General features: G+C 45.2%; 1 protein-coding gene across 1 annotated transcript in view; it reads left to right on the top strand.

Moving 5' to 3' along the window:
• Nucleotides 1–15,411, top strand: part of NIBAN1 (niban apoptosis regulator 1) — a 2,689,070-nt gene that overhangs the window by 1,647,488 nt on the left and 1,026,171 nt on the right. The window contains exon 5 of the mRNA XM_044085307.1: nucleotides 8,254–8,421. Within this exon, the coding sequence (XP_043941242.1) occupies nucleotides 8,254–8,421 (168 nt within the window). The remainder of the gene's footprint in view (nucleotides 1–8,253; nucleotides 8,422–15,411) is intronic.

Below are 15,411 nucleotides of genomic sequence, written 5' to 3'. Positions count from 1 at the left end.
TATTCTAATTACTTTGTCAGTGCTAGGAAATGTACTTTGAGTTTCTGAATGTATCTACTACGTCTGAGTTTTTCATCAAGGCTGAGTGGGTATCAGTAGCTCACTGAAGCACTTATAACTCTCCAGAGTGATCTAGGACTAGACAAGGCAGACAACTGACTAACATAGATGAAGACTCGCCTGTTTTTCACTATAGCAGTCTCTTTTCCACATTCATTGCAATGCATTCCATAAGCATTCCAGCTGCAGCAGTAACACTAATCCCTTTTATTGTTCATTTTATGTTTGGAGTGATCAGTACCCATGATGACTCAAGTGTAAACTGAACACTTCCTGTATATTAAATATTGTGAGATTTTGCACCAGTCAAAACGTAATTAATTCCGTCTATGCTCTTTGGTTTTAAGTTGGTAATTCAAGCAAGAAGTTTTTCAGCTGACTTCAAATCACAGGCGCATAGGTTCATAGGTTGGTACTAGGCTATCGGCCCTAGGGCCTATACAAGCCTAGCCATAACAATTCCCTGGCTATTTCTTCCCACACTATTTACTTCCCTGGACCCCCGTCTAGCAGGGTGACTGACAAGATCCCCGGGGTGAATTTCCTTTCTCCCATTGAATCAACAAGGTTCCTTGTGAAGAGGGCCAAAGAGGCGCTCTGCTTGACATGTATGGGTAGTCTATTCCAGAGTCTGGGGAGTCTCTGGCTCAGGAACCCATCCCTCAAGCATGTTTTGTTTATTGTGATGACAAGGTTTAGATCTCTGGAGCGTGTGGCTGTGAGGGATTGGGATTTCTTTAAGTGTAGCATGTCCAACAGCTCTGGGTTTGACATGGCCTTGTATGTTAAACAGAGATCGCCTCGGAGTAGACGATATGCGACAGAGTATAGCTGGAGTTTTTTAAGGCGGTCAGCATAGGGCATCTGCTTTAGGCCTGTGATTCTTTTAGTGAGGTATTTCTGCAGCCTTTCCAGTTGTTGCAGATGTCTTGAGAGGTACATACCAAATGGGGTGTTGTATTCTATAATGGGTCTAATGAGGGATGAGTACAGTGGGACAATGACTTCCTTTTTTCTGGATGAAAAGCCCTTAGTGATGAGGTGTGCCACATAGAAGGATTTCCTGACTGTTGTGGCGATGTGGTTATTGAAGGTGAAACCACTGTCCACCTGTGTCTCTAAGTCTCTTATCACACTTTTGGTGTTTAGTGTACTGCCACCTATGTGGTAATTCATGGGTACATGTTTTTTTCCCAAAGGGGATAACTATACAATCTGAAGTAGGGACTTCATTTGTCAGCAACCTGTGGTCTTGGATCCGATATCGGATCCGAGCCGGCAACTTGCTTCAAGCTAATGGATCCGAGCTCCTAGCTCCTCCCCTCACCTATAATCCCCTGCCAACCCTCCATGACCTCAGATCTAGTTTGCCGCGCTTGTTGATAGCTGGATTCCATTGAGCTCAACAAGTAAATCGTCAGTTAAGTGTGTTTTTCTGTCAAACTCTCTTCCTTTTTTAAAAAATATGTGTGTAAGTGTGTAAGTGTTAGGTACCATGTAGTGTAAAAATATATTTCTTTTAATTAGTTTTTTCCCTCCCTTCACTGGTCATTAGTGAGTGTGTGTGTGTGTTGTGTTTTTGGGGCCTGTGTGTTTGTGTAGCACTACCTTTTTTTCTTTTAAGTATGGCTGAGGCCCCAAAAGCCATTTTTTCTAAATGTACCGAGTGTGGTCATAAGCTCTCCCCAGCTGATGGCCACACTCGGTGCGTTCGGTGCCTTGGGGTTGAACACCTCACCTCAGGCTGTACCATTTGTGCAGCGTTCAACCCCAGGGCACTGAAAGAGCGGAGGTCGAAGCTGGTCTTGGCGGGACTTTTACCCCCGGACTCGGCTCCGGCCTCCGCTGCTCCCGTGGCACTACTACAGGCTGTGGTTGTTGCCACTCCTGCCTCCTTCCTTCGGCTGGGACTCAAACTCCCGCTAAAGTGCCGGAGGACAGGGAGGCTAGGAGGGAGAAACGGAGGGAGAAGCACCACAAACGGTGGGCCGAGGCCTCCGCTTTGGCCCCGCCAGCTAAGCGGGCTTCTCCCTCCACTGCTTCTAGGTCTCCTCCTCCTCGGCTCCGATCCCCTTGTTTCTCCCCAGGGCCCGAGGAGGAGGAGGCCCGATCTCCATCGAGGTCATTGAGGCGGCATTCCAGGCCTGCCTCGGGGGCCTCTTCGAGATCTACGTTCAGCATGTCTGATGCAGACTTGGACTGGATGATGCGAAGATTCATCCAGGCCCAGCTGCAGATGGGAGTGCTCTTGCCTCCCCCCCCCCCTTCGGGGGGGAGCTCGACACCTTTTTACCATCCAATTGCTCCTTCTCCGACCCGCTACCCGGGTTCGGAGTGTTCGGAGCCGAGCAGCGTTGGAGCCGGGGGTGGGTCGGCGCCAACAGTACTTGGTACTTTGGATCCGACCCTGCCCTCGAGCCTGTCAGATCCGACCTCTCGGAGCCGTGGCCCGAGCTTTGGATCCGAGGGATTCAGTGTGCCTTCGGCTCTGTCCAGGTCGGAGCGCACTGGTCCTTTGGATCCGATGGTCTCAGTGCCGGTTCTGTTCCCTTCATCGGATCCGAGGGGGAGCCGACTCTCAGAGCCCAGAGAGAGTGGCTCCCTCTCGGCCTTCGATGTAGTGGAGAGGGCTCTGTTGAGAGCATCCGGACCCCCGGCCCTTGTCTCGGCTCCACCCTGCACTCCCTCTCTGCTGGGCCAGGCTTCCATCACCCAGCCAAAGGGAAAGCCTGCTTCAATGTCCCAGGTAGTTCCATTGGAACAGGATGTTGCTGGCGAGGCCTCCTCGGACAGACCCCCGAGGAAATGCCCCGCAAGCATAAGTGCAAGAGGAGGCACGTGGACTCCCCTGACTCCTTAACTGAGGACACGGACTTGGATGAAGGGGAAGGCTTCCCAAGATCACCCCCTGAGGATGTCTCCTTTGGAGACATCATGGAGATGCTGGGGATCAGAGGTGGGTGGTCTGCCCCCAAGTCTTCCTCCGATGAGTCCTTGTTTCTGGAGGCATTCGAAGCAGGCACATCTACCTCTTGGGTGTCACCTCCAGCCGACCCCTTGGTGGACCTTATTACCACCAGGGCGTGGAAGGATCCGGACACCGTGGAGCCAATACCTAAACGCCCGGACAGGATACTAAGCCCCCCCCCCCCCAGACCGGTTGCACTGGAGCAAGGGCCCCCCCCCCCGTAGATGCCATGTTGACGGCGGCAGCCACGAAGAGGGAACTAGCTCAGGAGAGCCCCTCAGTCCATCCACCGAGCAAGGAGTCCCGCTCGATGGACCGCTTAGGGAAGCGAGTTTTTAGTTCAGCGACCTTCTCGGTAAGGACTCTGAACTATATGGCACATGTGATCAGGATGCAGCGGGATCTTATCAAAGAATATGCTGCCTCCTCCCCTGAGTCCATGTCGGCGGAGGACAAACAATTGTACTCCACCCGAATGGCCACTCTGAGATCCATTTCAAATACCTCTATGCGGCTATTGTCCCACACCACCGAGGGAGCCGCTAGGGCTAGCGGAGCAGGCATAGTCATGAGACATCAGGCCTGGCTTTGTCATTGTGACTTTGCGGAGCTCTTTAAAGCGTCTTTTGCGAATGCCCCTTTCGATGATTCTGCCCTCTTTGGCAAAACGGTTCGTGAGACACTTGTCCAGAGTGAGAAGGACGGGAAAACGTTGTCTTCCATCGGAGTCCGCTTCTCTGCGCCCCAGCAGTCCTTTTCGAAGAACCAAAAGGGTCAGAAGAAGATGTGGTTCTGGAAATCGCAACATTCCCAACCCGCTCTGGACAACCAGTCCTTCTGTGGCAGAGGAGGACAGGGAGAACGCCGCCCCAGGGGCAGAGGGGCTCCAAGAAACTTTGGGTCCAGAGAACCTTTCTCTGACCGGCCCATGCAGCAGCCCTGAAGGGTTGCCCGACTGCTCCACTCTGGAGGCAGTCAGGGGGCGCTTCTCGGAGCACCTAGCGGCATGGGAGTCCATCACGACAGACCGCAGGGTGCTTCGAATTATATCCAGAGGGTACAAAATACCATTACTTCATGTCCCCAAATTCAAGAACCTCCCCGATGTACCACCCGATCAGAGGGAGGCTGCAGCCGCAGAAATTCAGCAGCTGCTAAGAAAAAGAGCCATCCAAGCCGTCCCCCAAGACCAGCTCGGATTAGGGTTCTACTCCAGGTTCTTTTTGGTGCCAAAAAAGACGGGGGACTTGAGATCAATTTTAGACCTGTCCAGCTTGAACCTGTTGGTAACCAAGGAAAAATTCCGAATGGTCACTCTTCAATCTATTCTCCCCCTTCTAAGGGAGAACGATTGGATGTACTCTATAGACCTCAAGGATGCGTACTGCCACATTCTAATGGACAGATGATCCAGGAGGTTCCTCTGCTTCCGGCTGGGAGCCAGTCACTACCAGTTCAGGGTCCTTCCCTTTGGCCTCACCACAGCCCCCAGGGTGTTCACCAAGGTATTAGCAGTGGTTGCGGCCCACCTGAGACTCCAGGGAATACAGGTCTTTCCGTACCTGGACGACTGGCTCCTGACCACCCCAACAAGGCATCTACTTTGCTCAGCCAGAGATTTCTTTCTCCGCCTAGCCCCACAGTTAGGCATCACCATCAATGCCGACAAATCCTTTCTGGCCCCGACACAAGCCATAGAATTCATAGGAGCCAGAATAGACACCAGAGAGCTACGAGCCTTTCTAACATCCGAACGACTTCGGAATTTGCAACTCCATGTGCGGGCTATCCTCCAATCAGAGACCCCACCAGCGGAATTGATCCTGAGGGAGCTGGGCTCCATGGCCGCAGAGATAACGCTCCTTTCATGCGCCCGTCTGAACATGCAGGTACTGCAATGGATCCTTCTAGTACAATGGTCCTTTCTGTCTTTTCCTCTTCATCACCCCATTGCTATCAGCAAGGCTTGCAGGAGGGCTCTATTATGGTGGCTCCATGCTCCGGACCTCCATATGGGCCGGCCCTTCTGCACCTCTCCCCCTCTCGCCACGGTGACCACGGATGCCTCCCGCCTCAGGTGGGGGGGCATTATTCAGGCAGGACGGTCCAAGGCACGTGGAACGATACAGAGACTTCCCTGCATATCAACGTTCTGGAGATGAGAGCGGTGCTGTACGCATTGCAAGCACTTCAGAATCTCCTCCCCATAGGAACGATTGCAATTCAGTTGGACAACATGTCGGTTGTCTGGTACATCAACAAACAGGTGGGAGCCAGGTCTTACCCTCTATGCCACGAAGCCATGAGAGTGTGGGAATGGGCGATCTCCACCAACTGCTTTCTGATTGCAACGCACATTCCGGGGCGGACCAACATCCTAGCGGACAAACACAGTCGCACCCTTCTTATCCCGTACGAGTGGTCTCTCAACCCACTAGTAGCGAAGCAGATATTCGCAATATGGGGGCAACCCTGCTGCGATCTTTTTGCCTCTCCCTCAAACACCAAATGCAGCAATTTCTTCGCTCTGATTCCCCCTCCAGGGGAAACTCCAAGAGACGCTCTGGTGCATGCTTGGCCACTGGTCTACTTTATGCCTGTCCTCCTCTACCCTGATGCTGCAACTCTTACAGAAAGCCTCGCGGTTGGGGAGCAGGATGATCCTCATTGCCCCATTCTGGCCTCGGCAAATTTGGTTCCCTTACCTGTGGTCTCACCTAGTGAATCCTCCTTGGATTCTGGATCCCAGTCCGGATCTAATCTCCCATCCGTTGGACTTACCGACCCCAAATCTGGACAATCTAAAGCTGACAGCTTGGTTGCTCCAGTTCCACTCCTAGTTAGGACTCCTGGTATCTCTTCACCAGTCAAAGCCATCCTTGTGGCAGCGCATAAGCCCTCCACCAGGAAAGTGTACCGCAGTAAATGGAAACGTTTCTCCATCTGGGCGGAGCATCATAATCTAGATCCCTTTACGGCTCCTCTTCCATCCATGTTAGACTTCCTAACCGAACTTTTTCAGGAAGGCGCTAGTTGCTCAACTGTCAAAGTGCAATTGGATGCCATCTCCCATTACCATGTGGGACATGATACAGGGCCTTTGATGTCGGCCAAGTTGTGTAAAACCTTTCTCAAGGGCACCTTTTTGCTTAGACCCCCTATAAAAGAAGCCGTACCACCTTGGGATCTTTCACTAGTTCTTCAAGCCTTGACTGCTCCACCTTTTGAACCTGCTGCTTCAGTAGATCTCAAATTCTTGTCTTGGAAAACAGCATTCCTTGTAGCCATTACTTCTGCGTAAAGAGTTTCAGAGCTTCAAGCTCTTTCTGTGAAGCCTCCTTATTTGATCTTTCATCCGGACAGAGTGTACCTCAGGATCAATCCCTCTTTCCTTCCCAAAATAGCATCAGAAGCCAATGTAAATCAATCCATAAATTTACCGGTTTTCTTCCCTAAATATCAGAATAAAGGAGAGTACAAGCTGCACTCATTAGATGTTCATAGGCAGCTACATTTTTATACTCATAGAACAGCTGGTCATAGACAATCCGACCAGCTGTTCGTTTCCTTTGCCAAATTTAATTTGGGGAAAGCAATATCAAAAGTATCTCTATCACACTGGATTTCACAATGTATCTTATTAGCGTACCAAGCCTCTGGGAGACCCTCACCTGAAGGAGTTCGCGCACATTCCACTCGTTCCATCTCTACTTCTGCGGCCTTCAAGTCTAGAGTTCCATTGGATGATATTTGTTTGGCAGCCACTTGGGCCTCATCTCATACCTTTATTAACCACTACAAACTGGATGTGATTTCCAGAAGGAGAGCATCCTTTGGCTCTGCGGTGCTCCGCAATATCCTTCCATGATGGCCACCCAAGATTCAGGTAGTTGGGGACTCTGTCCCACAGGTTGCTGACAAATGAAGTCCCTACTTCAGATTAAGAAGTTATGTACTCACCATAACGTTCCATCTGAGTAGGTAGCTTCATTTGTCTGCAACCATCCCCCCTCCTTCCCCCTGGCCTTCAGCGGATCTATGTTAGTTGGATACCCTTTTTGGGTACATATTGAGGGGCAAACTCGATCTGAGGTCATGGAGGGTTGGCAGGGGATTATGGGTGAGGGGAGGAGCTAGGAGCTCGGATCCATTAGCTTGAAACAAGTTGCCGGCTCGGATCCGATATCAGATCCAAGACCCACAGGTTGCAGACAAATGAAGCTACCTACTCAGATGGAACGTTATGGTGCGTACATAACTTCTTATTTCTTGGCATTGAGCTTGAGCCCATGGCTCTGGCACCAAGCATCTGTTTCTGTAAGGCCCTTTTGTAGAGTATCCACATCATTTGGGGATTCAATAATGGCTCCCAGTTTGCAGTCATCTGCAAACCTTGTTAGCCAGAGTCCCTTAGTGTTGCCTGTACTTCAGAGAAGTAGATGTCAAACAAGAGAGGTCCCAGGACTGAACCCTGAGGTACACCACTTCTCACTTGTCTGGGGCTGGATTTGGAGTCAGCTACTTTTACAGTGTGGGTTCTGTCAGTAAGCCAGTTGGCAACCCATCGAGTGACGTAGGGATTAATGCCCAGCTTGGTAAGTTTATCTATTATTCCAGAGTGGGGGATGGTGTCAAAGGCCTTGGCGAGGTCCAGATAGGCTGTGTGGACTGCCCTACCCTCGTCCATGACTCTGGAGACTGATTCGAAGAAGTCAGTCAGGTTCAGGAGACAAGATCAGCCCTTCAGGAACCCAAACTGGGTGGGTTCCAGTCTTTTAAGGTTGCCAGTTTCATTGTTTATAAGTTCCATGATAATACGTTCCATGGCCTTGCATACGTTATGTATCTTGCTCACTCAGACAAATTCTCTAAATGTGGACTTTGGTCAGAACCACAGTAACATTCTTTCTTTATACTAATAAGTTAGCACAAACATGCTTAGTAATTCATTTTTGGGAAATGTTAACAAAAGGTTTGCATATAAATTATTTGATTTCTATATTATATATGGTTAATAGTTGAAATGTGATATTTTAGTGTTGCAATGCTTTTTTTCATTATGTTTTGGATGGAATGTATTTAGAGCTTTCTGAGCAGTGCCAGATATAATCTAGCAGTAATATGCCAGCTCTAGAAAATGAAGCTAACAGTAACTTGCAATGTGGTAAAGTTTGCTTTATCATTCTCACACTGTGTTTAAAATGGTATTTTTTATTCTTTTCCAGCTCCCAATGAAAAGGAGAATGTACAACCACTAGTTTCCTTGCCAACACAGTATCCTGTTTATTTCTGGCACCATGCCAAAAAGCATGCCTATTTCTGCTTCCAGGATGCTGATACTCAGAAGTATTTCAATGCAGTGCTTAATGACTGCATACGGCATTTGAATTATGGTGAGTGTGAGATAGGCTGCTGCTTAACATTATCAACGGATGATTTACTTCTGTTTCCAATGTACCAGTATGCGTTTGCTACTACTGATTGTAAACATGTATTACACCAAGTCTGTGCCATTCAACCCCATTGATTTTGACTTAAAATATGCTCTAGGTTGAATACTGTGCCTTTTAAAGATTAATTATTAATACCCATATTTAGTCTGAGATATTACATTGTCTATATGTCATGTTTATTATTAACCAAAAAAATAACTGTTTTCAAGTACATTCTGAGGACTGGGTTACACTGGTCTTTCTTCTAACAAGGACAGCATATAGCAACTTTAGTGATAAATGCTCAGCCCTTTTAAATTCAGAAAGGAAATCAGACTTGCTGATCTGGAATACTAAGTCTTACCTCATTTTTGGAGTACAATATACAATATACTTCAGTGAAAGGTAAAACTTTCCTGTTATGTAATTATTTGCTTGTTATGTATTTTTTTTTAGTTAACTGGTAATTATTTTCTTGCTACTTTGGGTTAAGTTAGTTTTTGATGATATCATTGCAGTTACTTATGCTAGTTTATACTGTTCTGTTTTTTACAATTGGTGTAAACTTCAGTTTGCTTTATTTATGCTGTTTTGCCTACATTAAGGCTGCATGATACTTCATTTTACTTAAATATTTGTGCCTTTTAAAACATTGTTTGATTTTGTTTTATTGTAGTTTGTATGAACTTTATATGTGATGCCTAACTCTTTAACAAATAAATACTGATCAGATGATCAGTTGATTGAAATGTATGAAATACAAGAAGCTTTGCAAGAATAAAGTCAGTAACCTGTCCGAGTGCAAATTGGACTGTGTTCTAATCAAATGAATTCAATTCTCTAATGTTGATCACCCCACTAGGACATCACTACCAGTGCAGTTCCTAAGTATGCACCAGTAGTGATTAATTTGTTTGCACAGATTTTCTTTTTGTTCATGTTGTTGCAGCTGTGAAGGTGGTACATAAAAGTTCAGGGGATGTGAGCGGCTTCCCACTCTAAAAACATTTACAGTTAGTTTTTCCTGTTCACATTTTTTAGATTACAAGTTGTGTAAAACACAGTAATGTATAAATATATAAAATAACAAATATCTAAAATCTAACTTTATGTAAAAATGTTACTGCATAATCTAACCTTGACCAGGTCTGTGGTATAACAGTCTGTTCAAGACAGTCACTTATGTGGTCTGAACAATATATAAGTAGCAGCTGTCTTAAATCTTCACATCTGTGAAGTCCTCAAAGATTTACTACTCAAAAGAGAAAACTATATAAATACTGTATATGGTAATGAATTATTAAGGGATTTATTTGATGGCAAATTGTGTAATGAGTCCTATCCAGCAGGTAAAAATAATTAGTAATATTACCTAATGGACTATTTTTACCACGACAATCAGGCTTCTCCCTTTGCTACAGCATGGTTTCTTAAACTGGTTATGTTTCTTTCCCCACGTATTCTAAAAAAAAAAAAAAAACAGAATAGAAGTCCTTGCCTAAGCTGTAGATTCAGGCAGTACCTCAGCCACTAGTGGGTGACTCTGTAGTGGTCATTTGTTGTACCTCAGACTTCTCACTGTTTTTTTTTCCAGGTTTCTCTGGTGTAGTTCCTTCTATCACTATTGACCAGGGATTACCCATGACCTTTGGTGCTGTTCCAATGTCCAAACCAGGAATGGGAGAATCATCTTCTTTGGGTTGTTGTTGTGTCTTTCGGCTTTTCCCGGTTAGGGGTCGCCACAGCGGAACTCCAGTCCACTAATGATTGGCGGTAGATTTTTACGTGCCGAGTTGCCAGCCCTAACACACAACCTTCAACGAAGGTACGCCCATTCGCACATGTCTCCAGATAGAAGATGCTCTAGCTGAGAATCGAACAGGACAACGTCTTACTGTGAGGTGACAGCACTACCACAGCACCATCTTCTTTGGGTCTGGGAGTTTATTTGAAAGGTTCTTCTTGGAGGGGTCAGGGAAAGAGACCTCTTGTCTGGGAGGAAGTTCCATCTCTCATTTGGCCTCTTTCTAGGGATGTCCCTAGAAAAAAGAAACAGAAGGTTAGACATTGCTCATCTAAGACATTTTGTCTGTTCATAAAGATGATTTTTTTACCTTAGCCAGGAGTTTATTGCTGGTATTCTATCCTGTAGAGCAAAAAGGTCAATGTATTCCCGAGGAAATTTTGACATTGGATTCTGACACAGTCGTGCTTTTTCTTTCGTGATTCTCAAGACCAAGACTGTAATCCAGAGGAAAGTCAGTCCTCTCCAACTCCATTAGATGAGTTTTCCTTTTCTAGGACTAGTTCCAGGACATGTTTTGTATTTTTGTGAAACAAGATGTTCCCTTAAACTGAGATTATATTATGATATGCTGCAAGTGGATTTACCTCATGCTAATTCCATTCCTCCCATTATGCCAGCCTTGGAAGGTGTATTAAATGCTGCCTGCAGTAACCCTTACCCTTAGGCTTCAGTCCCCAACAAAGGCAGAACACTTACTAATACCAACCCTTTCCCTGTAGACAAAAAGGTAAAGTGTTAGATTTCATAAAAGAACTTCCTTCTTCCAGTTTATTCTGTCAGATGTTGACAGTTTATGGGATTATTCTGCCATACTTCCTTCAGAAGGTAGATCCTGTCTGAATCCTACACTGTCTAAGCTGTGTCAGATGCCTAAACATGCTTTGAAGAGTGTGTTCAATTGTGCAAACACTGTGCATAGGGTCACTACGTCTGCTATTGTTTTGCAAAGACATGCCTGAGTACATTCTCAAAAGTTTTATGATGAGGTAAAGTCTGAGATGTTAAACTCTTCTTTAGACTAGGTTTTGTTTGGTCCTACTGCTACTCAGATTTTCAAACAGTTCAGTGGTGGAACGAAATTAATTCAGGCAGTTACTAAAATTTGTCAAGCCTGACGTAAATCTGACAAACCCTCTGCTTTAAAAAAAACCAAAATAATCAATACCTTACATCTTCTGGCAAGCAGGGAACAAAAAAGACACGGGGAAGGGGAATAAAAAAAAAAAAAAAAAAAAAAAACAGGGATCCTTTCCAAAAAAAGGTATAGACTATTCCTTCAGAATAACTATGCCAGCATCAGCCCCCTCTTGTTCTTACATCTCCAAATATGTCCCTTAAACTGGCTCTCACTCTTTCCCTTTGGCAGCAGATTGTTTCAGACTCCTGAATATAAATACTGGTTCAGGAGAGTTGTAGTTGGCACTGGATACACATACCTCCTTTTAGGGGAATTCCTCCCTACCCACCAAACCAAACAGAGTGTTTTCCTCAGGCTCTTAAACACATGAATACCCTTGGAGTCATACTACCAATCTTTTCAGACCAAAAGAAGAAAGGCTTCTACTCCAGAATGTTTCTGGTTTCAAAGAACAAACTTTCCTGGAAACCATTGTAGAACTTTCCTTTCTCAACTGCTTTTTGAAAGTACCAAAATTCAGAATGTTAAACTAGTCATTTCACTTCTGAGTTTTATGGTAATATTAGACGTAAAAGATGCCTGTCGTCACATTCCCATGGACTTAGGCTTCAGAAAATTTCTCAGGTTCTGTGTTTGGGTCACATTATTAATTATCACCATTACTCTTTGAGTTAGTTATATCTGCTAGGGTGCTTACAAAACCTCTAACTCCAGGGATAGCTCATTGTAGACTGCAAGTCATTCACATGTTCCTTATTTAGATAACACACTGATCTTTACAGAGTCTTTTGTCAGATGTCAGGAATCCTTGTCATGTTTTTCTTCACTCCTTATCAAGCTGAGCTTCCAGATAAGTGTTCAAAAATCCTTCTTAACTCCATCACACACAGAACTGTGCTTTTAGACTGCCTTTTAGATATGTCTATTCAAAGGCATTCCTAACACAGGAAGATGTGATTTTGTATCTGGAAACTTTACCACTTTTCTGCAATGAGCCTGATACTTCAGCCAGGGGATATCTCAGGATTTTATCATTCATGGTTTCTATGAGTCTCGTGATTCCCTTGCCAAGTTATACATGAGAAAAAAAATCAATGTTTAAAGAAATATGAACCCAGCATTCTCATCCTCTGTGATTTTCATATTCCAGTTGAGGACTTTATTAAAAAGTGCTGCATTGGTTGAGGCAATAGGTCACCTCAGTTTTTGCTTGGGGAGCAGTCTCTATGAGGATAGAGGTGAAAGGCCTGTAAGACAGTTCAGACAGACCAAAGTACATAAATGTCAAACAGATGTTAGCTGCGATCCATGCTATAGAATCTCTTTATGACCTTTATAAGTAATTACAACCAATATCATAGAGATGTGAGATACATAAACATAGGGGGGGGACACCCGAATCTGATGTCAATTTTCATTTTTCCTCAACTCTTGGGTTCTGATATGATCCTCAGATGCAACATGGATGCTTTTACCAGCTCATGATTCACTGAAAGCTCTCAAGCTCTTCCCTTTCCCATAATGCCCTAGTCCCTCACATACCTCAGATCTTGTTTGCCGCCTTAGAGTACAGACGGGGTGACTGTTTCTGCTCTCGAGCTAGTAATGTTTATTGGGTATCATGAGTTATTTCTGCAGATTTTTTGTGTTAATTACTATATTAAACTTTTATTATGCTTCTTTCCTATCTCTGACCTTCTTTAAATGTCTTTCTAAATTTTCAAGTACTAGTGTACTGTATAATTTACCATCATTGTTGGTAGGTTCCTCTCTGTAGTTTTAGTACATTTTTATATACCCTTTTTGGTACTTTCCTCTTAAAACTTTCTCCCTTTCTTATTTTCATTTTCCCTTTCCAAAAAAATATGTGTGTATATATATATATATATATATATATATATATATATATATATATATATATGTGTGTGTGTGTGTGTGTATAAATGTATTAATTTCTTTATTGCTAGTCTTACTCTTCATCTGTGAGTATGGCAGAGAAATCCTTGGGTTTCAAGAAATGTATGGATTGCAGCCACAAAAATCCCTTATTGGATCATCATCATCATCAGCCCCATTTTTCCCATTTTTGTACATGGGGTAGGGGTATCGTGTTAACTGTCGCCAACTCTCTCAGTTCAGTGTCATACTCTTGCCTTTTTCAACACTCATGCCTGACTGTCACAAATCTTCTTAAAATTCCCTTTTCAGATGTGCATGCTAAATACATTTATTGTCCAGGCCCTTCACGTCTTCATGCCAGCTGTGATATTTGTAAGAGTTTTAACCCTAGGGCTGTTCTTAACAGACAAAATAAACTGATTCTCACAGGCATGCTGCCTTCTAATTCATCTTCTTCTGCCACATCTTCTGGGGCTCAAACGCCCATTAATTCAGAGAAAACGGACTCTTGGAAATGTTCCATGGTGCCATCCACTTCCTCAGCTCCCTGGTTCAGAACCTGTGAAGAAACCAGCCAAAACCTTGGATCCTAGCTCTTCAGATGCAAAGATCAGGAAAGACAAGGATGATGCAGTGGTGCAACGGTAGCATTGTCGCCTCACAGCAAGAGGTATTCCGGTTAGATTCTCAGCTGGAGTGCCTTGTATGCGAAGTCTGCATGTCCTCCGTGCATTTGTGTGGGTTTCCTCTGGGTGCTCTGGTTTCCTCCCACATTCCAAAGACATGCATCTGGAGCATTTCTCCCTGGGCATCCGCTAAAAATTGGCTTCATTCCAATTTTGGCTTTCCCGGTAAACAAATATAAATAAATACAAGTCTCGTCTTATCTGATTTCCTCTCATGGCTCCAGGTCCAATTACATCCAGGTTGCCGTCTCCTTTTTTGGAGCATTCTTCTAAACACTGCCACTTTAGATCATTCTCCGTAGTGTCCTCGACCTGTTCTTCCAAAAGCTTGACTGAAGCTGATGTGGACAGAATGATGAGGAAGTTTCTGTCGACACAGATACAAATGGGGGTTCTCCCAGATCCAGCCCCATCGGGTCTGGACACGATTATTAGCCAGAACCCCCCACCCTCTCTTTTTCCTTCTGTGATCTGAACTATGGTTTCAGTGTTGTCAGATCTGAAGATTCTGGAGTTGTTCTCATCAGATCCAAAGAAAGTGGTATCTTTGACTCCGGTAGTGTCTCTGAGTGCACTGGCACACAACTCTCGGGGCTGTGGCATTGGTGCCGGATCAACTCTGATGTTGTTGGAGCCATCTCCTCCCCTCAGAGCCTCAGCATTAGGCAGCGTGGCTCCAACTTCCTCCTCGAGTGCTTTGTATTTGGGGAGGAAGGAGCCTTCAGCCCCTAAGCATGTTCTTTTGCAGCCATTGGTTTCCTTCTCTCTGAAGCATTCGACATTTGAAGTAGTGAAGAGAGCATTCTCTATCCCTATGGCTTGAACTTCTCCACCGTCTTTGGCTTCAGCCACTCTAGCCCATTCATCTGTGTGTCTTGAGCCTCAGCCATTCTTGCCACAAGGACAGCCAGCCCAGTCTTGAGCCTCAGCCATTCTTGCCACAAGGACAGCCAGCCCAAGTTAATCTCCAGGATACCCAATTGGGTATAATGATTTCTTCCAACAACTCTCTGGAACATCCCACTAAACAGGTCCCCAGGAAGAAATAGTGCAAAATGAGGCACTTGGACTTTCCTCAAGAGTCTGTCACAGAAGATATTGACTTCAGTGAGGGAGAAGGGTCCCCAAGATCGCCACCTGAAGGCATCTCATTTGGAGACATTCTGGAGCTCCTAAAGCAAAAGGCTGGATGGTATCCTGACAACCCTTCTCAAGAGGAGTTGTTATTCATTGAGGCTTTTAGTGCTAGACTGTCTACCGCCTAGGTGACTCTGCCTGCCAGTGAGCTCATTGATTTGGTCTCTCAGTGGGCATGGGAGGAACCTGACACCATTAAACCAATCCCCAAAACACCAGACAGGATCCTGGCACTACCAAATAGAATTTTCTGGACTAAAGGAGTAACAGTTGATACCATGGTC

The sequence above is a fragment of the Protopterus annectens genome, chromosome 10.part0 (genome assembly GCF_019279795.1).
Source record: "Protopterus annectens isolate FY-2018-M chromosome 10.part0, PAN1.0, whole genome shotgun sequence".
Taxonomy (NCBI): Eukaryota; Metazoa; Chordata; order Ceratodontiformes; family Protopteridae; genus Protopterus; species Protopterus annectens.
Note: the sequence above shows the minus strand (reverse complement) of the source record. Positions and strands in the feature narration are given on the sequence as shown.